The sequence below is a fragment of the Dama dama genome, chromosome 11, assembly GCF_033118175.1.
Source record: "Dama dama isolate Ldn47 chromosome 11, ASM3311817v1, whole genome shotgun sequence".
In the NCBI taxonomy this organism is placed as follows: Eukaryota; Metazoa; Chordata; class Mammalia; order Artiodactyla; family Cervidae; genus Dama; species Dama dama.
The window spans coordinates 6,125,622-6,151,071 of record NC_083691.1 but is presented as its reverse complement, the minus strand read 5'-3'; the positions used below and the strand labels follow the sequence as shown (position 1 = coordinate 6,151,071).

Here is a 25,450-nt window from a genome sequence, read left to right as displayed (position 1 = left end):
ACTATTGGAAAAAAACATTGTTATAATGTTATAGCCATGCTTTCCGGGAAACAGACTCACTCAGAAGGACAATGCAGATAGTGGAGTGCAGTTTATTACGCCGGCGGGCCCAAGGCAGAGTCTCCTCTTAGCCAAGGACCCCGTCCAGCATTTGTGAAAATCTTTTATACCCCATGCGTACGTGTCCAAACCCACCACCTACCCCATGCGTACGTGTCCAAACCCACCACCTACCCCATGTGTACGTGTCTAAACCCACCACCTACCCCATGCGTACGTGTCCAAACCCACCACCTACCCCATGTGTACGTGTCTAAACCCACCACCTACCCCATGTGTACGTGTCTAAACAGTCAATAGTCAATAAGCCCGCAGTTACATTCCAACCAGTTAATAATCGATAAGCCTGTGATTACATCCTGACAGATGCGAAAAAAGTTTATGACCTGTCCGGAGACAGGGGTGATTACGGTATGCTTCCTCTTAGGCAATGAGTAGCCTGGATGTGATCTTCAAGATTCCCCTGTCTGGAGGGGGTCTGATCCTTCCATTGTCGTCCCCACAGGCACTAAGCAGAGAGTTCAGAGTCCGCTGGAGAGGCAGCCGAGCACGGCCAGCACAGACAGGCCTGAGATGGAGTCCAGGCCCTATGGATTCCTTCTTCAACATAACTTTGATTAGATGGACCTTTGTTGGTAATGTCTCTGCTTTTTAATATACTGTCTAGGTTTTAAAGTTCATGCAATTTTCATGTGCTGCAGAACAGTCTTTTTTTTTTTAAGCCATTTACAAATGCAAAAACCATTTTTAGCCTGCAGGCTTCATGAGAACAAATAGGAACCATAGTTTACCAATTGCTGGCTTAAAGCACAGAAGTTGCCAATGGTGGAATTTGAAGCTGGGTTGGTGAGAGAGTCCAGGGAGGAGGGAAGACGGGAGGGAGGAGCTTCCCAGTTCCTCCTCAAACCCGCTTTGTCCGGGGCCCACTTGTAAAGACTATCCTTGGACTGAACAACCTTTTTTTGTGCAGCCCTAGGGGCCATGGGTCACAACTTGAGCCCTGCCTTTTGCTGGGCTGTTAATATTTTATGGAGTCAGGGACTTTGCCGCCCATGAAAGGGTCAGCCCTGGGGACGTGGCATTGAGTGGTGAGAACTGCTGCTCTCCCGCCTCCTCTCCCCAGACTCACGCTGGCCCTTCATGTTTGTCAAAGTATTTGTTGACTGTTCAATGCCCTATAGACCTGAGTTTATTTAATTCTCCCAGGAACTCCAGCGATTAAAAAAAAAAAAGTAGTATCTCTATTTCACAGATGAGGGAATGGGAGCTCAGAGAGGGTGAGCCACTTGGCCAAGCTCACACAGCACAGAGGGGAAGAGAAGGACTCAACGCAGCCTCCAGGCTCCCCTGCCTCCAGTCTCTGAGAAAGGAGGATGGAAAGGAGCAGGCAGGCCAGGAGCAGGATGAAGAGGAGAGACATCAGCAACTCCAGACCTGAGGAGCCGCCAAAACAGGGTGAATTCTGTTGACCTCCTCCCACCCCCATCTCCTACCCCCTACCCCCGCTCCGTCTTCTCTTCTCTTCAATTTCCCATCTGAAGCTCAGAAACAGAGACAGGTGAGAGGGAGCGATTGCTCCAAGTCTACCCCAGCCAGGGGCAGACTTGGCCTGGAATCCAGGCTGTGATGCCGAGTCCTGTGCTTCCCACGCTACCCTCATCCCCAGAATGATCGCCAAGGGGAGGAGGTGCCTCCCAAGGAAGCTCAGCTGGCCCCAGAGGGGTGTTTTCTACTCTGCTTTTCCAGCTGCCGCCGCCATTGGCCAAAACCCCATCCAACTGCCCAGCCTCCTGCTGCCGCCTGACCTCTGAGGCTGTTCTGAAACATCAGGGGTGGAAAACAGCCCTGCAGGTCACTCATTAAACTCCCTGATGCAGCTTTTCCAAGAACCCACTCTGGACTCCGTGTTCCCTTTGGGTGGGGACAGGCAACCCAGGGTCCAGCCCAGAGGGCACTCCCTGTTCCTGGGGCCAGTGCCCAGATCCGGACAGCAGCAAAAAGGCTTCTGGTGCCAACCATGAGATCGTCGCAGGGTGCGGGGCTGGGGTCTCTACACACCCAGGCCCCTCCATGAGCTGCACATGCAGAGCTCTTGTGTGGCAGAGGAGAGATGGGGGACAAGAAGGACCTACTCTATGGTCACAAACTGCATCTATGTTTATAGGTTCTCGGGGGATTCAACAAGATCACGTCCATTGAGCATGCCCTTCAGTTCAGACAACAGACCTCAACAGTCAGAGCTGACCCTGAGAAAAGCCACCTTGGATGCAGTGTGGAAGGTGCAGTGAGCAGGCAGTGAGCATAGGCAGGAAGACAGGGGAGGTGTCTCCTGCAGAGGTAGAGGTGCCAAGGGATGGTGATCTAAGACAACAGCAGTGAGGGGACTGCCCTGGTGGTCCAGAGGTGAAGAATCCACCTGGCAATGCAGGGGCCTCGGGTTTGATCCCTGGTCGGGGCATTGATATTCTACTTGGCGTGAGGCTACTGACCCTGAGCCACAGCTAGAGAGTCTGTGCGTCACAACTAGAGGAGTCTGTGCGTCACAATGAAAGGTCTCACGTGATGCCATGAAGATCTGAGTGCCACAACTAAGACCCGATGCAACCAGACAAATAAATAAATATTGAGAAAAAAAAAAAAAACACAGCAGTGGGGAGGGGGAGAAGAGATCAGAGCCCTCATGCTCCTGCATTTTGCCACTGGAGACTTTAGGTGTCTACTAGGTACCAGTGTGAGAGACGGCATAAGACAAGGGGCCAGCTGGTGGGAAGAAGGGAAGGGTCAGAGAAGCAGCCCCAAGGAACAGTGTGTGTGTGCAAAGACCAGAAGACAAGGGACAGATTGGTATGTTGAAGACACCTAAAGCAGGCCAGTGCTGCTGGAGTGTGGAGGGTGAGGGCAGAAAAGGACGTACAGGCTTCTAGATTTTATCCTAAGAGGGATGGAGGGCCATCAGAGTCTTTTTGGAAATCATTTTAATTCATTGGTATTTCACAGTATAGCTCTAAACTTTAAAAATCTTTTTAGAAAAGATCTGTTATCATACCATTACCATACTTTGAAAAATCAACAATAATTCCTTGCTATTATCAAGTATCCTGTCAGTGTTCAAACTTCCAATTCCTCATAAAGATATTTCTTTTATGATGAAAAAAATTCCATGATCCAAATAACGTCTACACATTGTGATTGATTATGTCCTCTATGTGTGTTCTAACTCAAAGTTCCTCTGTCTCACCTTTTTTTTTTTTCATTAAAAATAAACTTTGTTGAGACATTAATAGAATTATCTGGGGAATGCAAGGTTGCTTTAACATCTGAAAATCAATGTAATTTACCACATTTACAGAAAATTATATGACCATCTCAATAGATGCAGAAAAAAACATTTGACAAAATTCAATACCTACTCATGACAAAAACAGAAAAGTGAATTTCTTCACCTATGGAAAATATCTAATAAAAACCTGCAACTAACATCATACTTAATGGTGAATGACTGAATGAATGACCCCCTAAGATCATGAACAAGTGAAGGATATCAACTCAGACCGATTCTACTCAACACTGTACTGGGGTCCTCACCGTTGGGATAAGGCAAGAAAAAAAGGTGCAAAGATAGCACAGGGAAAAAGTATAGCTGTCTCTCTTCACAGTCAACGTTACTGTCCACATAGAAAACCCTAAGGTATTTACAAAAGTCTACTAAAATTAATCAGCAAATTTAGCAAGGTTACAGGAGACAAATCCAATATACAAAAGTCAGTTGTATTTCTATATATTAGCAACAATCAATTGGAAAATAAAATTTTAAATATCACTTAACAATAGTATCAAAACCTTAACATACTTAGAAACAAATTTAATGAAAGAAGCAAGACCCACACACTGAAAACTATAAAACATGCTCAGACATCTGAGTCAAGATGGATCTGTTGGCACTCGGGTTGAAAAATGAGGACTTTTGTACCAGCCATCAGAGATGCCCCAATCCGTCAGGTGTTATTTCTCTAAATGAAAGACTGGGGCATTTGCCTGAGAATAGACTTCCGCCTGGCAAGTCATCCAAGGTGTCCAATAAAAGATCCATCTCAAAGCTGGGCTCTGCGGCCCCAAGAAGCTCTGTCTCCTCCTCCAGCACAAGAGGCGACCTGTTCACACTGATGCCACGGATTCCAGCCGCTTCTCACGACAGCCACACATTCTTTCCCAAGTGGAGCGTGTCCACACTCACCTAGTCCATTTACAACACCTCAGCAGCAGCAGGGATCCTTTTTCTTTTAAATTAGTTTTATTGGAATACAGTTGCTTTACAATGTTGTGTTGGTTTCTGCTATACTGCGACGTGCGTCAGTTATGTGTATACATACCACTCTTTTCTTGGATTTCCCTCCCGTTTAGGTCGCCACAGAGCATGGAGTAGAGTTTCCTGTGCCGTACGGCAGGTTCTCATTAGCTCTCTGTTTTATACACAGTAGTGTATGTGGGAGAAGGCAATGGCACCCCACTCCAGGACTCTTGCTTGGAAAATCCCATGGATGGAGGAGCCTGGTAGGCTGCAGTCCGTGGGGTCACTAAGAGTCGGACACGACTGAATGACTTCACTTTCACTTTTCACTTTCATGCATTGGAGAAGGAAATGGCAACCCACTCCAGTGTTCTTGCCTGGAGAATCCCCAGGGACGGGGGAGCCTGGTGGGCTGCAGTCTATGGGGTCACACAGAGTCGGACACGACTGAAGTGACTTAGCAGCAGCAGCAGTGTATATATGGGGGCTCCCCTCATAGCTCAGTTGGTGAAGAATTCACCTTCAATGCAGGGGACCCCGGTTCGATTCCTGGGTCAGGAAGATCTGCTGGAGAAAGGACAGGCTACCCACTCCAGTATTCTTGGGCTTTCCTTGTAGCTCAGCTGGTAAAGAATCCGCCTGCAATGCATATGTATGGCACATATATGCATTGTATATATGTATATATGGCAATCCTAATCTCCCAATTCATCCCACCCCTCACACTTGGTAACCGTAAGTTTGTTCTCTACATCTGTGACTCGATTTCTGCTTTGTAGATAAGTTCATCCATACCATTTTTCTAAATTCCACATGTAAGTGATATTAACGATGATTGCTTTTCCGACTTACTTCATTCTGTATGACAATCTCTAGATCCGTCCACGGCTCTGCAAGTGCCACAGTTTTGTTCCTTTTTATGGCTGAGTAATATTCCATTGTATATATGTACCACATCTTCTTTATCCATTTTTCTGTTGATGGACATTTAGGTTGCTTCCATGTCCTGGTTACTGTAAATAGCGCTGCAATGAACATCGGGATGCGTGCATCCTTTCCAATTCTGGTTTTCTCTGGATATATGCCCATGAGTGGAATGGTTGGGTCATACGGTAGCTCTATTTTTAGTTTTTAAAGAACGTCCATATTGTTTGCTGTAGTAGATGCTATGCTTAGTTGCTCAGTCGCTCAGTTGTGTCCGACTCTTTGCAACCCCACGGACTGTAGCCCTCCAGGCTCCTCTGTCCATGGGGATTCTCCAGGCAAGAATACTGGAGTGGGTTGCCATGCTCCTCTAGGGATCTTCCCAACCCTGGAACTGAACCAGGGTCTCCCACATTGCAGGTGGATTCTTTACCAGCTGGGCTACCAGGGAAGGCTGTAACAATTTACAATCCCACCAACAGTGTAGGAGGGTTCCCCTTTCCCCACACTCTCTCCAGCATTTATTGTTTGTAGGTTTTTGATAATGGCCATTCTGACCAGTGTGAGGTGACACCTCATTGTAGTTTTGATTGACAGAAATATAGACCAGTGGAACAGGGTAGCAAGTCCAGAGATGAACGCATACACCTATGGCCACCTAATCTCTGACCAAGGAGGCAAGAATATACAATGGAGAAAATACAGTCTCTTCAATAAGTGGTGCTGGGAAAACTTGACAACTACATGTAAAAGAATGAAATTAGAACATTTCCTAACACCACACACAAAAATGAACTCAAAATGGATTAAAGACCTAAATGTAAGGCCAGATACCATAAAACTCTTAGAGGAATACATAATGACATAAGTTACAGCGATATCTTTTTTGATCCACTGCTTAGAGTAATGAAAATAAAAGCAAAAATAAACAAATGGGGCCTAATTAAACTTAAAAGCTTTTGCACAGCAAAGGAAACCATAACAAGATGAAAAGACAAGCCTCAGAACAACGGGAGAAAATATTTGCAAACAAAGCAACTGACAAGGGACTAAGGCAAACAGCTCCTGCAGCTCAATAACAAAAAACACAAACAGCCTAACCAAAAAGTGGGTGGGAGTTCTCAACAGACATTTCTGCAAAGAAGACATACGGATGGTCAACAAACACACAAAAAGACATTCAGCAAGGCAACTTCAGGTCTTCTAGCTCTGGGTCCTGCTGGTCTATATCCTTAAAATAATCTCAACTGAGATTTCACACCAAATAAAGGATGATGTATTTCAACATCATCTCAGAGATACACTTCTGGTTTAAAACAAAAACTGAATTCACCACAAATGAATATCATCTCAAATTGTATACTGACCTGAGTTTCTTTTTCTTTGCTCGTATAAACAACCACAAATATTTCTGAATAAACAGTTTTAAATTTTTTTTAATGTTAGAGAATGTACAAAGATATAAATAAATGGAGAGCTATACCATGATCATGGATTGAAAAACTCTATATTGTTAAGATGTCCATTCTCCCCTAGCTGATATACAGATTTGTTGCAAACCCCAATCATAATCCAAGCAGTCTTTTTACATAAACAGACAAACTGTTGCTACCATTTGAATGGAAATGCAAAGGACCTGGAACAGCCAAAACAGTTTTGAAACAAAATTGGAAGATCTATATTATCTGACTTGGAGTCTTACTCTAAACTTACAGCAATCAAGATGGTATGGTACTGGCATAGATATAAATAAATAGATGAGTGGCACAGAAGGAATCCAGAAATTGGGCAACACTTATACAGTCAGTTAATTTTCAACAAAGGTGCTAGACGCAATCTGATGGGGAAAGGAAATTCTTCAACTAATGTTGCTAGAACCACAGGGGAAAACGAGCCGTCCAAGACCAGTTTATTCTCACCTTGGTCTGTGCCTATGGACAGCCATCCCCTCGCTGCTCAGAGGGCAGGCCTCTCTCTTGCTCGCAGAGGGCTGTGACCTCACCCCTCCTCACAGCACCAGTGCCTGGGCATCAGGGAGGGACAGTGCCCCGGGCTGCAGCCAGTTCCGCAGCAGGGAGTAAAGGTCCCCACAGCCCTGGGACCAAGACTCCGGCTCCTCTATCAACTCAGCTTAAGCCTGAGCTAGAGCAGAGGGTTTGGGCCAGAGCTCCAGACCCCAGATTCTAGTTCTGCTTTGCCACTCACATGCTGTGTGGCCTTGGGGAAGATAACACACTCGGAGTTGCAGGTTCCTGTCTGTAAAATGAGTTTGATAATAAAGGTGACTTCATATAGGGTAGTCGTGAAAGTCAAATGAATGTAAGCATAAAAATGTGGTTAGCTAAATTTTTTTTTTTAAAAAGGGGGACTGCAATGCGGGAGACCTGGGTTCGATCCTCGGGTTGGGAAGATCCCCTGGAGAAGGGAAAGTCTACCCACACCAGTATTCTGGCCTGGAGAATTCCATGGACTGTACAGTCCAAAGAGTCAGACAGGACTGAGCGACTTTCACTTTCCCTTTCCCTGGAGGTCCAGTGGTTAGGAATCTGCCTTGCAATGCAGGGGACGCAGGTTCGATCTCTGGTCAGGGAACTAAGAACCCACATGGCGCAAGGCAACTAAGCCTCAAGAGAAGCCCATGTCCTGCAACAAAGATGCCATGTGCTGCACCTGAGACCTGGGGCGGCCAAATACAAAAGTAAATCAAAGATTTTTTTTTTTTTTTTAAGCATCTAGTGAGAGCCATGAGGGTTGTGGTTATGGCCCAAGTCCATCCAGACATCCTCGGGACTGTTGACCTTACTTTCTCTTCTACCCCCATCTCCCCTGCCCCCATCCATCCTAGACTGGAGTGGCTCAGCTCCCACCCCACCCTCTTCCTAAGGTCTAGGTAACAGGGCTTCTCTCTGGGGCCACCATGACTCTGGAGAGTTTGGGAGAACATTAGACCTGGCTGCCTCAGTTTCCCCTCCACTTCCTCTGTAATAGCTCCAAGGAGAGGGGTCCCCTATCCATCCTTGCCTTCCCCAATTTTCTTGAGGGGCAGTGACGAAGAAACAAGGATGAAGCACAAAGTCAGAGGATGGAGATGTAGACAGCCCAGAGGGAATTCCCTGGTGGTCCAGTGGTTAGGGCTCTGCACTACCATTACCGGGGACACGGGTTTGATCCCTGGTCAGGGAGGCAGTACAAATGAGGAGTCAAGGCTGCAGGGGGTAGGAACCTGCCCACAGCTGCATGCGCCCTGGGGGTGTGTTGTTCTGTGGCCAGAGGCTCTGTGAGGCCCAGAGGTGGCCCTGTGAATGGGCTAAGGGGACCCAGCCACCATCTCTCTTCCTGCAGGAAGTGACTCAAGTCACCAGCGTCAGCTAGCCCCACAGAACTCATGGGGGCCCCTGGCCATCATGGCCACTTGTGAGATTTGGGTGCCAGAGGCTGGTGGGGGCGGGGTACAGAGAGCTGCAGCTCTGCTAGGAAGTCGGTTTGATGCTTCCTCCCTCCTGAAGGACTCACAGCTACTCAACTGGCCGACGTGCCTGGGTGACCGGACCAGGGGGTGGGGCGGTGGGTAGGGGACCGGGGGGTCGAAGAGCTGAGAGTGACTAAGCCTTCACCCCTCTCTGCCAAGGCTCCCTTTTTCTGGCTGCTTCTTGTTTGCAGGAAGGGGCCTGGGACAGGGCCACCTCCTTACCATGACCCCCTTTTCCCCACCCTACCTCTTTTCCAAGAATGAATGAATGGCTAACCCAGCGCAGTTGCCTCAGGGTTCCCACCCCTAGGAGGGTCCAAGGCAGGGAGGACTTGGGAAGCTGCCCTCTGGGGGTCAGTCCTAACTCAGGCGTTGCCTTTGACAGGTTGGGACCCGCTGTTTTATTGGGTTGTGGTTACAGTGATTGATGCTTTGGGGCCTATAAAACCAGGCTGAGAAACTCCTGACACAGAACCTTCTGAAGGCCAGACTGGGGTCGCAACTCCCTGTTTATTTTGCAAGCAAGAAGCTTCGCCTCTGTGAACCTTGATTTTCCCTTCTGCTCAATGGATTAGCAGTGAGCCAGTCTTTTTTTTTCATCCATTTACTGGGTGCGCTCAGGTCAGGTGCCAGGCTCTGTGGAGACAGCCAGGGACCCGCCCTGGACTGAAGGATGAAGCTCAGACCTTCTAGGGTCATCCCCTCCACCTCAGCTTTCTCACTAATACAGTGGGCTCGGGGCTCGCTGGGGGTTGGAGTGAAGCGAAGGGAGGGAATTGTGAGGTCTGTAGCAAGGCCGCCACCGGGAAAAAAATGGGCCTGAAACTCACAAGCCTAAGGAATTTTTTTTTTTTTTATTCCACAACCACGGCTAAGCTCTTGAGCGTTCCCCACTGACCAGGTGGCAAGTCTGGCAGGAGGGGTTGTCACCCTGTCCATTGCCAGCCCACGGGCCGGAGGCCGGCAGAGCCTCTGGCTAGGGCGGGGGACCTGTCGGGAGGAGGTGTGGGCAGGGAGGTGGGATGGTGGGGGAGGAGGGGCGGGGGGAGCGGGGAAAGGGGAGGAGCCAGGAGGGAGGGAAGAGCCTGGCCCCGCCCCGGCCAGGTGGCCGCGAACGCGGAGCGGCTCCTCGAGGGGGCCGGGCCCGGGGGCGGGGCCTGCGCGCACAGTCCCCCGCCTTATCCCCCGGCCACCACCCCCCGGGCCCTGCCCCCCGGCCCCGAGCTTATAACCCGGGATGCGCGCCGAAACCCGCCCTGCTCCGCCGACTGCTGCAGCCGCCGGTCGCCTGGTAAGGAGGTCCCCCGCCTTCCCACTCCCCAGCCTAAGTCTCCCTCTGCCCGGGTCCCTCCGAGGACCAGCGGAGGAGCCGGAGGGGACTGCGCGCCCCCCGCCCCCAGTTTGGACCCGGACCGGAGGGAAGGGGACCGACGCCCTGACTCCTGTTGCTCAAACGCCGGGCGGCCGGATTCCTGGCTCCCTGGGGATGGGACCGGGCGCGAGTCCGCGGTTGGGGGGGCCGCTGGGGAGCAGGTCCGATTACTTGTCGCCTTTGCGGGCCGAGGTCCTTTCTGGATCTTCTTCCTTCTCTGATCCAATTTCCTTTATGCCGCGAACCCCACAAACGGAGAACCTCGGGAACCCGAAGGGTGTTGGGGGGGACGGTTCCCGATCTTGTTTGCCCCCGCTCTGACCCCCGTGTCTGTCTCCGCTAGAACCAGAGTGCCAGCCTCACCTTGGGCCCCTCGTGCGCCCCCCCCCGGGGGCTTGGGCATCTCGGCCCCTCCCACAGCCCCGCCTCAGTTTCCCCGAGCGGGTGGGCTCGGGGGCTCCAGGCAGCCCGCCCGGAGGGGCCTCGGGTGTGGCTGGGCTCCTTCCTCTGCAGGTGGGGGCTGGGAGGCGGGTCGGTCGCCCGCCTCTGGCTTCTGAAAGGGCTTCGCGTTCTCTGGCCGGTGGGGTCGGCCGCCTCGCCCGGCCGCGGTGCCCGGTTTCCGGCTGGCACCGGACTGTAGGAGGGGCCGCTCCGCAGGAAATGTCAGTCGTCTGGGTAGCTGTTGCCTTTGGCCCCTTGGGCGGCTGCGCCCTCCAGGGAAGGAGAGGCTGAAATGAAGAAACTCCTCTCCCAACCCGCCAGGGCTCTTCCCGAGGAGGTCCCGTGACCTCAGTTCCCACCCCCCCCCCCCCAGCCACCTCAGTGTTCCTCTCTGCGAAGTGGGGGCGTCTGCTCCCGACAGCGCCGTCTGGCTGCTCCTCCCGGGCAGGAACAAACCTGTCCTTTCCCCAGGGATGGATCAAATAGGACCTGGGCTTTGATCCCTCCCCTCCACGCCCAGAGGAGGGGCAGGAGAGGGCAGGTTTCTGGGGCCCCGCGGACCCCAGCCCTGAAGGCAGGCACAACTCCACGACGAGGTGAGGCTTTGGGTCAGCCTCGCAGCTTCCCAAGCCTCAGTTTCTCCATTCCTCATGACTGACGCAGGTTCAGGGCTCAGGGAACAGTAACGGGATGTGTACTGTTGGGGGACTTCCCTGGAAGTCCAGTGGGTGAGATCCCCTGCTTCCACTGCGTGCCTGCCAAGTCGTGTCCAACTCTTTGGGACACTATGGATTTATAGTCTGCCAGGCTCCTCTGTCCACAGAATTCTCCAGGCAAGGATACTGAAGTGGGTTGCTATGCCCTCCTTCAGGGAATCTTCCTGACCCTCTTATGTCTCCAGCATTGACAGGCAGGTTCTTTACCGCTAGTGACACCTGGGAAGTCTACCCACATGTCCCCGGGCAGCCAAAAAAAATTAGGAGGATGTGTACAGTTGAGAGCGGGGCCTGGGTCCGTTCGCTCACTGTCTGGGGAGTGGCCCACCTGGTGCTGCCATGCTGGGGGCTCAGGAGTCGTGGTCCCTGCCCTCCTATCTTAGGTTCTGGCTGGGGAGGGAGGCTGTGGGGGTGGGGGGCTGCCCCAGGTGGAGCCAGCTGCGTGGTTATGCCAAGTGATACTGGCTCTATTAAGTGCTTGAGAGTGAGTTGGTGAATCCTGCCCACTGAGCACCTAGATCCCAGGCCAGGCCTGGGGTGGGTAAAGGAGAGAGGCCCCCATCCAGCACACTCTTGAGCTCCCCTGAGGACCCACCTGTGCCCCCATCAGCTGCCTGCTTCCCCTGGGCTTGTGTGGTCCCTTGGCTGGGATGGCAACTTGGGCCCAGGACCCCAGGAACCTGACTTGGGAGTGGGGGGCAGTCCCAGACTCACCTGCTATGCAAGCGCTTTCCCAGCACCCCATCTCATCTTGGTCCTGTGAGTCCTGGGAGGCAAGCCAAGACTGCCAGATGCCTTCATCCAGAGGAACGCTGAGCACACAGCCTCTGAAGCGAGCGCCTTGCCTCTGGGCATCCACGTGGAGGGAGATAACCTCTCTGGAATTCAGGGTCTAAGGCCCTGATTTTCTGTTGAAACACTTTGGGCAAAGTTGATCTTCCAGACTTTGGCTCCTTCTTGTGTGGCAGACGCCCTCCCCTGACTTGAGATAGACCAGGTACCCAAAGGCATTTTGATAGAGTAGAATAAACAAATGAATGAACTCACCTTTGCTCCATAACCAAATGCTGTTAGGAGACGGTTTGAGTGAGTGCCTGTCACCAGGGCCTGGTGAGGTCTCCTTAATCCTCCTACCTCCCACCTCCAGACATTCTTATCAAAACTGGAGTTTCACTCTTCCTAAGTTAAGGCATTCCCCAGTGACCCCTCTACCCTGGCGGAAGAAGTTTGCTGGAGCGCTGGTGGTATTCCCAAGAGAGATCAGCATTCCTGAATTGATCCTCAGGCCCCAGGAACTTGCAGCTGACTACCAGCTCCGTATGTAGCCTAGAGCACCCTCAATGCCCTCAACTCATCCATCAGATACAGAAATTGTTCCTCTGTGCCTCACCAAGTCTGTAGATGAAATGAGCTGAAATGTGTCAACCTGACGTTCAGGCTGAATCCTGATAGCGGCACCTCCTGGTCAAAGTGTGGAATTGCAGCCTGGCTCTATCAGACATGAATGAGGGCAGCCAAAGGGTTCAAGTTGCAATCCTGAAATGAGCAAACCCCTAAGTCAGAGAGAATTCTATGGCTTAGGTAGAACCAAAAATGTTTTTAAAACGTTTTTAAAAACTCATGAACCCAGCTCGACAGAGTTAGAATGTGAGGGAGGGGTTCCTGAGGAAGAGTCAGGTGACTAGCCACAACATACAGAGAATTGGTGATTGGTGATGATTCATGGGTTTCCCAGGTGGCTCAAGGCAGGAGACATGGGTTTGATCCCTGGGTCGGGAAGATCCCCTGGAGAAGGAAATGGCAAGCCACTCCAATATTCTTGCCTGGAGAATCCCATGGGCAGAGGAGCCTGGTGGGCTATAGTCCATGGAGTCTCAAAAGAGTCAGACGCAATTAACAACAGACAAGTCAAGTGGAGGGGAGACAGTCTGTGGTCCCCGTGAGGCCAGAGAGTGTAGAACAGAGAGCAGCAAAGAGCAGGTGGTCTGCAGTCGGCGTAGGTTTCGGTCCCCCAGCACTGCCATCCGCTAGCTGGAGACCTGGGCAAGTCTTATAATTTTTCTGAGCCCGGGCTCATCATCTGTAAACAGGTGGTAATAATAGCCCCCACCTTGAAATGATGCCCGTGTGGCACTAAACATAGTAACTGCTCTTGTCATCCTAGCTCTGACGCTGTAGAGCCACATGAATTTTCCTAGTGCTGAGCAACTGCCCAGGCTGGCGGGGCACGTTCACCGGGAGCTGGCAGCATGGCTCTGGCCGGAGCCCTGGAGAATGCCCCCTGCCTTGCCAGCTAAGGTCAGGCTGGCAGGCGTCTTGGAATGAGGCCCCCTTCTTCCCTTCCCAGGTGTCCCTCTTTGGCAGCCGGTTGGCTGGACTGGCCCCGGGAGCCAGGGGCATGAATGTTCTCAGCAGAAGTCATGTGCCTGGGAGCTGGGGCACCTGCCCTGTGCCCTCCCTGGAGGTTGGGGCAACGGCGAGGTCCAAGCTGGGAGGATGGCTGAGTCCTCAGGCAGGAAACCCCGAGTCCTGGGGCGTCAGAGCCAGAAGGACTTTCAGGCGGTTGTGCCGATGGTGATACTGAGGCTTGGAGAGTAAGGGGCTTGCCCAACAGGGGTAGGGGAGTTCGGTGGGCACAGGTGTGGTGCCCAGCTCTGGGCTCTGGGCCCCTCTCGGAATCTTACTGAATCCACAGTTGCTCCGTGGAGGGATGGGCTGTTCTTGCTCTCAGCTCCTGGAACCCAGGTCCGGAGAACCCAGCCACTGCGCTCTGCGCTAGTCTCTTCTCCCTCTCCCCTAAACCGAGGCCTCCTTGCTTGCTTGGCTTCCTTTAGGTTCTGCAGCAAGCAAGCTGCCAGGACCTTGCTGGTGGGGGAAGGGGAGAGCTTCAGCAGGAAGGCAAGAGCAAGGCCAGTGTCAGATTGCATCATATTCTCAGCCCACCTGCCCTGCTAGTCTCTCTACACACGCAGGCCCAAACACGCCAGACACACACACACACACACACACACACGTGTGTGTATGTGCAGACACAGGTACATGCATACAGTCTCAGGTACATGCTCCCAGAGAAATAGCAGGCATACGTGTGCACACACACACACACACATCCCTGCACGCAGGCACACACTCCAGGGTGCAAACATTCCATCATGAGGTTCAGACCCGGAGGCTGAGGCCCTCCGCCTGTGTCCTGGCTGACAGAAGAGGCTCACGAGTTTCCGGATGAGAGTTTCCAGATGAGAGCGTGCACGGAATTCCAGACGTGGAGGGGATTTTAACCCTCTATTTTTATAGGTGAGGAGCAGGCCTCCAGACAGCAAAATCAGCAGCCTTGTTCTGAGCGCCTGCCACCTGCCAGGCACTGAGAGGTGGTCCTTGTCTCCGCAGAGCTCACAGCGGGCGGCGGGGGCAGAGTGCATCGTGACTGTGCTGTGATGCGCCACAGATGGGGGCACAGCGCGGGGTTGGGGGGGGGTCACTGAGGCAGAACCAGGCAGGCCCAGGTGGTCTGCCTCCATGGGGCCGCCCCTCCCCTACTCGGGGGCCCAGCCTCTGGCTCCAGGGCCTTTGGGGGTTGGCAAAGTGGGGGTGACCCCTGGAACCTGGATGAGTTTGGGCCTGCCTCACCTCTCCCTGTCACTCTGGGTTGTCTGGGCCACCAGCAGCTTCCCAGACCCCACACCTTGTCCTAGGGATCCATGCCCTCCCCCACCCCGCCCCAGAGAGGGTAGCCTTGTACTTTTGAGTCTAGCTGATCTGAGTTTGAATCTGGGCTCTGCCACTTAGCAGTCAAATGAGGCCTTGAGCAAGTTATTTAACGCAAGCCTCAGTTTCCCTATCTCTAAAATGGGGATGACACAAATGGAGGCCATCACCTATAACGGACACATTCATTATCTTGATTGTGAGATATGATATGATATCATATGATATGCTATATTTGATATGATATCATATCACATCTCCGCCAATGCAAGAGACGTGGTGGTGATTTCATGGGTGTAGACACACCAAACCTTTTAGCTATATGCAGTTTATGGTTATTTGTATCTCAATAGAGCTGTACAAATAATGCAACATTACTCTCCTCACCCCACCCAGCCCTGTCGCACAGAACTAGGAGCTAGACAGCTGGCTCTGGGGGTCCTGAGTCTCCCTGCTCAGCGAGGTTGCCCAAAAGGGAGTCCAGGGGCTGGGTAAGCTGTGTTCACAGCCTCTGGTCACAGCCTCTGGTGTCACCCAGCCGCTGGGTCAAGACAGGTTCTGAAAGCCGCAATCTACTCTTTCAACCTCAGGCACTTCCTACCTTGAGTCCTTCCTGCCTCCCTCCCTCCTGGATGGCCCGTTGCCCAGCTGCGGTTGCTATGGGCACAGCTGCTGGCCCCACCCTGCCCGGGACTGCCTGGCAGGTGGTTGAATGAATGCCCACTGAAGGGGGGCGTCTTGGACATTTATCTATCAGAACCGCCCTCAACCTCACTGTTCATGAGATGTTTCCTCTTCCTAGTCCCAAGGGCAGGAAGGACATGTGAGCCCTGAGACTGGCTGGTGGGCCGTCTGGTGAGATGCCAGAGACTGCACATGGCATAGGGTTTCCCAGGTGACTCAGATGGTAAAGAATCCGCCTACCAGTGCATGAGACGCGGGTTCGATCCCTGGATCGGGAAGATCCCCTGGAGCAGGAAATAGCAACCCCCTCCAGAATTCTTGCCTGGGAAATCGAATGGACAGAGGAGCCTGGCGGGCTACAGTCCGTGGGGTCGCAAAGACTTCGTGACTAAAGCAGCAGCAGCTGCAGTACATAGGATGAGCACTCTTGTCCCTCGGTTGGGCTGGCTTCTGCCGCAAAGGGCTGGGTGACTGCTTTGCCGCTAAACCTCCAGGCTCCTTCAGGATATAAGAGCCTGCATCCTTGGGAGCAAGGTGATACCCCTTCTGGGCTAGCGTGGATTAGTGCAGGAGTGTCCACAGCCTCTCCCAATAGCATCTATTGAGGACCCTGACCTTGGTCAGTCTCCAGTGTAAATGTTCCCACCAGAAGCAAGCACACTCCCAGTAAGTGCGGGAAGCTGGGACCGCGTCCACAGAGGCTGGAACCAGACGGCCTGGATCCAGATCTAGCCCTGCCACCTGCTGACCTTAGGACTTCAAGCAAGTGACCCCGCCTCTCTGACCCTCAGTCTCCTCTTCAGCCAAGGGGATGCATAACAGCATCTTTGCTCAGGGCCACGTGGAGAGTGCAGGGGAGGCAGGGCAAGCCAAAATGCAGCCTGAGGCTTCGGGGAGGGCCTTCTGGGCGGAAGGAACAGCGGCTGCAAAGGCAAGGAGTGAGGAGGCCCTGGTACCTTCTGGAAGCTTCAGTGTAGCTGAGGAGAGGGAGGGATCAGTGCGGAAGGACAGATCTGTCATCTGTACGCCCAGTTGCCTTCTCCCTCTGGGCCTTGGGACGAGTTATGGGCTTCCCAGGTGTCTCTAGTGGTAAAGAACCTGCCGATGCAGGAGACGCAAGAGACGTGGGTTCGATCCCTGGGTTGGGAAGATCCCCTGGAATAGGAAATGGCAACCCACTCCAGTATTCTTGCCTGCAGAATCTCATGGACAGAGGAGCCTGGCAGGCTACAGTCCACGGGGTCGCAAAGAGTCAGATGCAGCTGAGCACGGACAGGGAGAGACAGGGCCGCGGATCCCCCTCTGCACAGGAGGCATTAGTTGGTCTCCAAGCTCCTCCCAACTACTCTTTCTGGAGTTGAGTTCTCTGAGGTGTTTGGGTTCCCTTGTGTTTCCCCTCTCAGAGGGAATTGCATTTGAAAAGAGCCTAAAACCCCTTTGTGTGAATGTTCCCTGGACCCAGGTGGAAGAGGTCTGGGGGGGCGTGGCTCTGCCCCCAGCATCCTGTCCCCCAGAGAGCCAAGAGGGCACCCTGCCTCCTGGGAAGAACCAAGGTTCTGGAGCCAGACAGACGTGTGCTCTGCAACCTCGAGCTAGCCATGACCTCTCCAAGCTTCAGTCTCCGCCTCCCCAGTGGCAGGCATGACGCCCGCTTCCTGGGGTCAGAGCGGGGGTGCTGGGTAATCTGTATGCGGCTCCCAGGGCCATGCCTTGCCCTGGCCCAGCTTAGCAAGGAGCTTAGCAAAGGAGCTGTGTGGGCTGCCTGAGACTCAGGAGACGGCCCTTCCCACCTCCTGATGCTGTGACCTTGGCCTCCTGACCTTGGTCCCAACAGCTCAGTCTTTTGTTTTCTTCTCCAGCTGGTGGGGGATTGGCTACATGCCCCCCACCCCCAGCCAGGCTCCAGCATGATCTGTGGGGGTGTGCAGGGTCAGGGTCTCCCAGGGAGAATGGGAAGGTGAAAGAGGTGTGGCTGCGTGAAGTGTCAGCTCCTCAGCTGCTCTTGATGACAGCTGAACGTCCTGTTCCAAACCCCATGGCGGCCTGTCTGGGGGAGAAGGCTGCCCAAGGCCAGGAGGGAGCTGCTGGCAGGGGCTGGCAGGCGGGGTGTGGAGGGCTGGCTCTGGGTCACTCACATTCCCTTTCGCCTCCCTCTAGTCACGATGTCCGGCAAAGGCTCCGTGGTTCTGGCCTACAGTGGGGGCCTGGACACCTCCTGCATCCTCGTGTGGCTGAAGGAGCAAGGCTATGACGTCATTGCCTACCTGGTGAGGGGCACCCGGCGTGTCTGTCTTTCTACCTGTTGGCCCTGCTGCCTACCTACCCCCTGTTACTAATCCAAGCCTGCCCCCTCACCCAAGCCTGTCTTAAACTGTAGGGAAATTCTTGTTTTCTGTCTCTTTCTGTTGGTGAGCTCCTTTGCTGCCCCCCAGGTCTGAGATGTGCTCCGGAGCATAAAGGAAGCTGGCTGTCCGTGTACTCACTGAAGCAGGGGTGGGGGCATCAGGAGTGAGTGTGGTGGAGCTGCTAAGCCAGCCTGCCCAGAGAGGGTCCAGGGGCTTGGCTTGGGTCTGCTAAAGACCATGGAAAGTCACATAAACTTCCCCTTTCCTGCAGCCCTCAGTAATTCAGCAAAGATCTAGGCTCCTACATGGGCTAAGCTAGATGATTAGAGATCACCTAATTCTGGAACAGCAAATAGGCCACAGGCCATAGGTAATAGATTAACTAAGATGCCACTCCCCCATCCAGGGTCCATAGCAGATATCCCCAATCAAACCAGCTTCACTTCTGATAAACCTGGACATAACCTCTGAGTCTTTCTCCATATGACTGGCAAATTTTAGAAATCCAGCTTAAGCCAAACAAAACCAAAAACAAATAAACAAAACAAAAAAAAAGAAAACCAACACAATACAGTTTTTCATATAACCGAGAAGGCCAGGGTATGATGGCTTCAGGCAAGGCTGGATCCAGGCGCTTATCTGGATTTGCCTCCATCTTGGTTTGGTGTCATTCTTGGCCTCTCCACAGGGCAGGCAAGACTCTCATCATCCCCTAGTCTTGCCAGAGAAAGGAAAGCTTTCCCCAAAGGCTCTGATAGAAAGGCCAAGGGAACACTCATTCACTGACCCAAGTGTCTGCCCACCACTCATTTGTCAGTATGGTTGTCCCTTGGAGGCTTGTCTCTATAGTGAGCAGGAAACATTTACTCTCATCCATCCCTATGTGAGGGCTTCCCAGGTAGCACTAGTGGTAAAGAACTTGCCTGTCTATGCAGGAGATGTAAGAGATGCAGGTTTGATCCCTGGGTCAGGAAGATGCCCTGGAGAAGGAAATGGCAACCCACTCCAGTGTTCTTGCCTGGAGAACTCCATGGACAGAGGAGCCTGACGGGCTACAGTCCATATGGTCACTGAAGTGTCTTAGCACTCATATGCATCCCTGTAGAAAGAGGTCCCAGGAGAGAAGGTTCTGCTCCCAGAGGAAGTGAGGAGGGGGCACTGGACAAGAGAAGTTCATTATTGTTTGAATGGTTTGCAGTTAAAGTCAGTCCACCACTGGAAATGATGCTGACCCCATGCCACTCAAGTGGGGGGCGAGGGTGAGGCCCAGGGAGGGGAAGTACCTGGCCCACAGCCCCCTGCTGAGAGCAACCGGTGACTTTGAGTAAATGCAAAGAGCCTGGAGTGTGTGCATCCCGCCATGGCAGCGCAGTGGGCTGTCCAGATCCCAGACTATCACCAGGCAGATTTAAAAGCTTGAGTGACCTCGGAAAAAGCACCTGCAGCTGGGCTCTGGGAACATTCTGAAATCTGAGCAGAATCCAGGGTCAAGTCTGGGCAGGAGGCCAGAGTGTAGCCAGCAGAAAACACGCCTATGTCTAGACGGGGCTGTCAGAACCAGGGGTCGGGCTCCAGCAGGGGGACAGCGGGGCACACCTAGCCTGGGCCTCTGCTTCCTGCCGGCTCTGGTGCCCGGGGCAGTCAAGTTGCTGCACGTGGCTGGGGCAGTGAGCGGGGAATCAGGCAGCTGCTGACAGGCCAACCTTTGAACTGGCTTTGGGGGAATTTCAGGAAGAGGTTGATGGGTTCACAAGCAGCTTTAGACCTTTAATGCAGCGGCAGCGAATGTTGCAACCCCCAGGCCAGGTGCAAAGGGCCAGATTCAGCCTGTCCGACTCCTTGAAACTGCTTTCCAGAGCGCTCCAAGGAGTACGACACCCCCAGACCCTGGTTCTTGTCCTTTCTCCTTCCTACTGTGACCTCAGCCATCCAAAGAAAACCACCTTCATCTGAAGATGGTTGTGTGTGAAAGACACCTGCCCAGGACTCACCCTCGGGTGGAGACAGTGTGGTGGGGTGGGTGGGGGGTTGGTGGTGACACTCTTCTCAGCTCTTCTTTCTGCCCCTGGGCTGATGGGTTCTCTCTGCTTCTGCTTGTCAGGCCAACATCGGCCAGAAGGAAGATTTTGAAGAAGCCAGAAAGAAGGCGGTGAAGCTCGGGGCCAAAAAGGTACCGAGTGGGAGGCAGGGTCTGGGGCTGGAAATGGGATCTGACGTGTTTGAGGCAGCTGTGGGGGCTCCGGTCCCAGAGCTCCTTGCCCCCCACGCCCCTTCCAGTTGGTCCTCTTGCTTCCAAGAGTATGAGGTCAGTTCCTTCCGCTTTTGGTGTGAGGGCTTCCCTGGTGGCTCAGCTGGTAAAGAATCTGCCTGCAATGCAGGAGACCTGGGTTCAATTCCTGGGTTGGAAAGATCCCCTGGAGAAGGGGAAGGCTACCCACTTCAGTATTCTGGCCTGGAGAATTCCATGGACCATATAGTCCCTGGGGTTGCAAAGAGTTGGACACGACTGAGTGACTTTCACTTTCACTTTGGTGTGTGTACCATCTTCTGGTTTCTCCTAGCCTCTCTTCCACCCAATCACCTCCCCATCTGTCTACCTCTTCCTCATCCATCCATTCACCTGCCCACCCTTCATCCATCTACCTGTCCATTCACCCATCCTTCCATCCACTCAACAGTATCAGTGAGCAGGCCATAAGATGAACATGGCCATCATGGTCCCTGCAGTACAAAGGAACACAGTATCTGTGAAGTGCAATAAAACACAATAAAACTCACATCAGAAGTATTAGGAAGCTGTCAAGTTCACAGTATCAGATACAAGTTTTCCATAATTGTAGTTTCTTTACTGGAAAGTTTGAGTTTTATCATTGGCAACAAATAGTCAACAAATATTTTTATGCAAAACATGGCCAAAAACCCAAGTCTTAATTGACCTTGTTTTGTCTGTCAGTCCTTCATTCAAGTATGAATGATGAAGAAGAGTAGCTAATTTAGCTAGTAACTCACTTGGGCATGCAGTAGAAATGCTTCGTGTGTTTATCACATTTTGTGTTTAAGAGTTGGGGCTTCATCAGTGGCTGAGTGGTAAAGGATCCACCAAAAATGCAGGAGACACCGGAGATATATGTTCGATCCCTGGGTCAGGAAGACTTTCTGGAGGAAAGTGGCAACCCACTTCAGTATTCTTGCCTGGAAAATCCCATGGACAGAGGAGCCTGGTGGGCTATAGTCTATAGGGTCACAGAGAGTCGGACACAGCTGAAGTGACTTAGCATGCACACACTCATGCACTCGAGAGTCGAGACTTAGCAAAAGTGAATCATTTTCTACTGCAGTTTCAAGACCACCATTAAGCATCTGTTAGCCACGTCTGCCTTAGACGCAGGCCATTGGAGACTCTGTATTCTGACGGTGCCCTGTCCTTGCCAAGGCTCCCTCCCATGGGCTGTTCTTCTGTAGGTGTTCATCGAGGACATCAGCAAGGAGTTTGTGGAGGAGTTCATCTGGCCGGCCATCCAGTCCAGCGCACTGTATGAGGACCGTTACCTCTTGGGCACCTCTCTCGCCAGGCCCTGCATTGCCCGCAAGCAGGTGGAGATCGCCCAGCGAGAAGGAGCCAAGTATGTGTCTCACGGTGCCACAGGAAAGGTGAGACCAGGCTGTGTGGCTGGGGAGGGTGAGGACGCAGGGGCCTGCCAGGGGGACGTGGGCAGCCTGTCCTGATGGACGGTCCTCGAGCACTTGTTGGTCCTCCCCAGAACAGTCTGCCATGCCGTGGACAGACTGGCCCACCCAGCATGACTAAGAGGAATATGTGGACAGACTGGCCCGTCCACTCTAAGGGGAATATTTCTAATAGCGAGTTAGGGACAGCTCCACTCTGTGCCCCAAGTGTGAGAGTCCCATGTTCCTGGTGTGGTGGAAGCCATGTCACCCCGTTTTTTCAAATCTGCCTCTGAGGCTCAGGCTCATCTTTTTCTTTTTTCATGCCTAGTATTATTTATTTCAAAACTATTATAAAAGATGAAAAACCACCAAATATCCATAAATAGGGGATTGGCTGCATAAATAACACAATGGTATGCAATGCAGTCATGAAAAGGAATGAGAGTGATCACCCAGAATGCATATAGTAAGTGAAAACAGGCGAGGTGCACAATTGTATGATGTCATGTACTACATTTTGCATAAGAAAGAAATACTGAGAAGTTAAATGAAAACTCTCCACAGTGAGTGGAAGGGGCAGGAATGGAATAGATGTCTCTTATTGTGTTTGTTTTTTTTGGCTGCGCTGGGTCTTCATTGCAGGGCGAGAGCTTTGTTGGCTGCGGCATGTGGGATCTTAGTTCCCCAACCAGGGATGGAACCCGAGTCCCCTGCATTGCCAGGCAGACTCTTAACCTCCGGACCACCAGGGAAATCCCTCTCAATAACATATTGCATAGATTTGATTTTGAAAACGTCAAGGTTGAATTTAAAAGATAAAATTCACTAAGCCATCTATCTCGAGAAACTGAAAGCAGATGGAAAGAAATGAACCTACTGTATGTCCGGTCTGTGACGCAATCACACAGAAGAAAGAAGTATTCCAGTGTGAGCTTAGCACACAACATTCCACTGAACAGTAGGATATGTTCTGAGGTGGACATCTGGCCAAGGTCACAGCGCAAGTTGTTGTGCAATGCAGTGGACAGGAGACCGCCCGTTCCCAGAGGGCTTGAGTCCCAGCTGCATGACCTTGAGTAAGGCCTTGCCTTTCCTGAGCCTCAGTTTCTTCACTTGCAAAGTGGAGAGCAGGCCCTGTCTTCGTTTCCAGGGCAACAGCATCACAGACTGGTCGGTGTAAACACCAGGAACAGAGCCTCTCACATCTCTGGAGGCCAGAAGTCCAAAATCAAGGTGTTGGCGGCCCAAAAGTGCTAGGGAAGGGCTCCAGGCTCTCCCCTGGTGTCCTTGGCTCATGGGTGCATCACCCCAGGCCTCCATCTCCATGTGCCATCTCCTTGGGCATCTTCACATTTGTCTTCCCCATGCATGTCTGGTTCTGTGTCCAAATTTCTCCTTTATCCCAGGACACCAGTCATACCCACTCTAATGACCTCATCTTAACTAGATGATGTCTGTAAGACTCTATTTCCAAATAAGGTCCCATTTTGAAGGGCTGGGGGTGGTTAGGGCATCACCATACCTTTTGCGGGGGACCCAGTTCAATCTGGGTCACACTTTCTACTTCCGGCCCTTGTGCGCAGGAGGGCAGATGGAAGGACAATCCTGGGGGTAGAAAACAGGAAAGCCCCCAGCAATCTTGCTAGGACAAGATCCCTAGCGATGCTGTTGGCTGTTGGGCGGTGTTACTGGAGACTCTTGTGCACTCAGTGGACACCCCGCCAACAGGGATGGGGAGCTCCAGCACCCACGTCCTGACTGGACACAGCCCCCCACCCCAGGCAGCGCGGGGCGGAGGGGGCAGGCCCTGGCTCAGTGTGACAGTGCGTCACACTCAGACTATGATGGACGAGACGCTGTTTGGGCGCTGGGCACAGCAACGGTCTTGAACTCCTTGGGCCCCTTGTCCCGCCCTCAGGGGGCCTGTGTCCCAGCGAGGGAGAGAATGGACGCGGGAACGGGTGGCTTAGCGTCTGTGCCGGGGGAGCCATGGGGACAGCAGGCGGAGGCCGAGGGAAGTCTGACCGGCAGAGCTCGGTCCTGGGCACAGAGTCCTGGGACGTGTGCCAGGTGGTGGGCAAACGCCCGGAGGCAAGGGGAGACTCCTGAACGGAGTGGGAGCTGCAGCCTGAGAGAAGCAGCAGGGCAGGGCTGGGCCGGGGCCACGCTGAGGCCTTTGGCTTCATCTGGAAGACCCCTGGCTGGACAGAGGTGGCCAGTGACCCCCCGCCCCTGCCCACCCCATGTAGGGGCTTGTTCTGGACCAAAACGGTGGCTCCTGTAGAAGAAGCGGGCTGGTGGGTGTGGCCCTACTTTTCACTAACACCCTAGTTGGGAGCAGACTTTGAAAATCCAGAGCGTGGATCTGGCTGTTTGGACAGGGACCTGAGTTCTGCCTTCCACCTTCAGAGATTCCAGATTGTGTTCCGCCTTCCACTTGGATGGTGGGAGAGGGTACAGGAGAACTCAGAGGTTCCAGACTCCCAGATATACAGCTGGGTCCAGGTTCCGGCTTCCCTACATACACTGTGTGACTTCATCCCATGAGTCTCTGTTTCCTCATCTGTGCAATGGGAATAAAATAGAACTGGCTCATGGGGTAGCTGGGAGCAGTGACCCGGAGAATTTCAGTGAAGGGCTCAGCACAGGGGCACATCATCAACTCTCAGGGAGAGGGAAGTGCCCCACTCAATCACAGAATGAACCTCTCAGCTTCTCACCTGTTCATGACGAAACAAGCTGGATAGTGAGCCCCCTGTTCCAGGAGGTATTCAAGCTCAGGCCAGGAAATGAGGATTATGGAAGGGCTCCTGCTGAAGTAGATCCCTCCAACAGTACCATCAGGACCAAGGGTGGGTGGCTTTCAGTGGAGTGAATGCATGTATGGTGGGTCTGCCCCCGGCTGGGGAGGCTCTGTGGATCCAGGGAGAGACCCCTGCCAGACTAGCTCACAGGTAGCTGGGAATGGCCTCCCAAGTTGCACAGTGGTAAAAAGTTCATCTACCAACCTCGTCCCCAACACTTAACGCTTCCAGGCCCCGCCACCATGGCTCTATTGAACTTAGGAAGGTTGGAAATGCCACAGACCCTCTTAAAATTGAATTGTCTTTACTTTTAAAATAATGCACCTAAGCTGCTTTGATGGGCTTTCCTGGTGGCTCAGTGGTAAAGAATCCACCTGCAATGCAGGAGACCTGGGTTTGATCCCTGAGTGGGGACGATCCCCTGGAGGAAGAAATAGCAACTCACTCCAGTATTCTTGCCTGGAGAATCCCCATGGACAGAGGAGCCTGGCGGGCTACAGTCGATAGGGTCACAAAGAGTCAGACACTACTGAAGGGGGACATGGCAACTCACTCCAGTATTGCCTGGGAAGACGCATGGACAGAGGAGCTTGGTGGGCTGCAGGCCTTGGGGTTGCAAAGAGCCAGACATAACTGAGCCCGTAAGCCCGCTGGTGGAAACAGCGTCACTCCATTTGGACACGAGAGGGCACCAGAGGCTCAGGTTTGAGGCCTTCCTGGGCTGACCCTGCAGGGAATCTGTTTCCCTCTCTGGTCCTGCAGCGCTTGGGTTCTGAGAACACTGGCTGCAGTAGTTTTGTGGCCTCTGGAGATCTGGGGACAGTCCTACAGTTCGGTGTCCATTAGAGAGACAGATTTGAAATATTACTGGGGGGGCTCCAAGACCAGCAGCAGGAAGGCCACAGGGGACGAGGGGTCCCGGTCTGCCCTCAACCCCGACATCTCCCATCTTTTCTGGGGGTTGATGGGC

General features: G+C 52.8%; 1 protein-coding gene across 1 annotated transcript in view; it reads left to right on the top strand.

Moving 5' to 3' along the window:
* The first annotated feature begins 9,983 nt into the window (after window positions 1-9,983).
* The window catches only part of ASS1 (argininosuccinate synthase 1), a 51,859-nt gene continuing 36,392 nt past the window's right edge, over window positions 9,984-25,450 (top strand). The window contains exons 1-4 of the mRNA XM_061154401.1: window positions 9,984-10,032; window positions 17,820-17,929; window positions 20,109-20,177; window positions 21,470-21,658. Of these exons, the coding sequence (XP_061010384.1) occupies window positions 17,825-17,929; window positions 20,109-20,177; window positions 21,470-21,658 (363 nt within the window). The 5' untranslated portion in view covers window positions 9,984-10,032; window positions 17,820-17,824. The remainder of the gene's footprint in view (window positions 10,033-17,819; window positions 17,930-20,108; window positions 20,178-21,469; window positions 21,659-25,450) is intronic.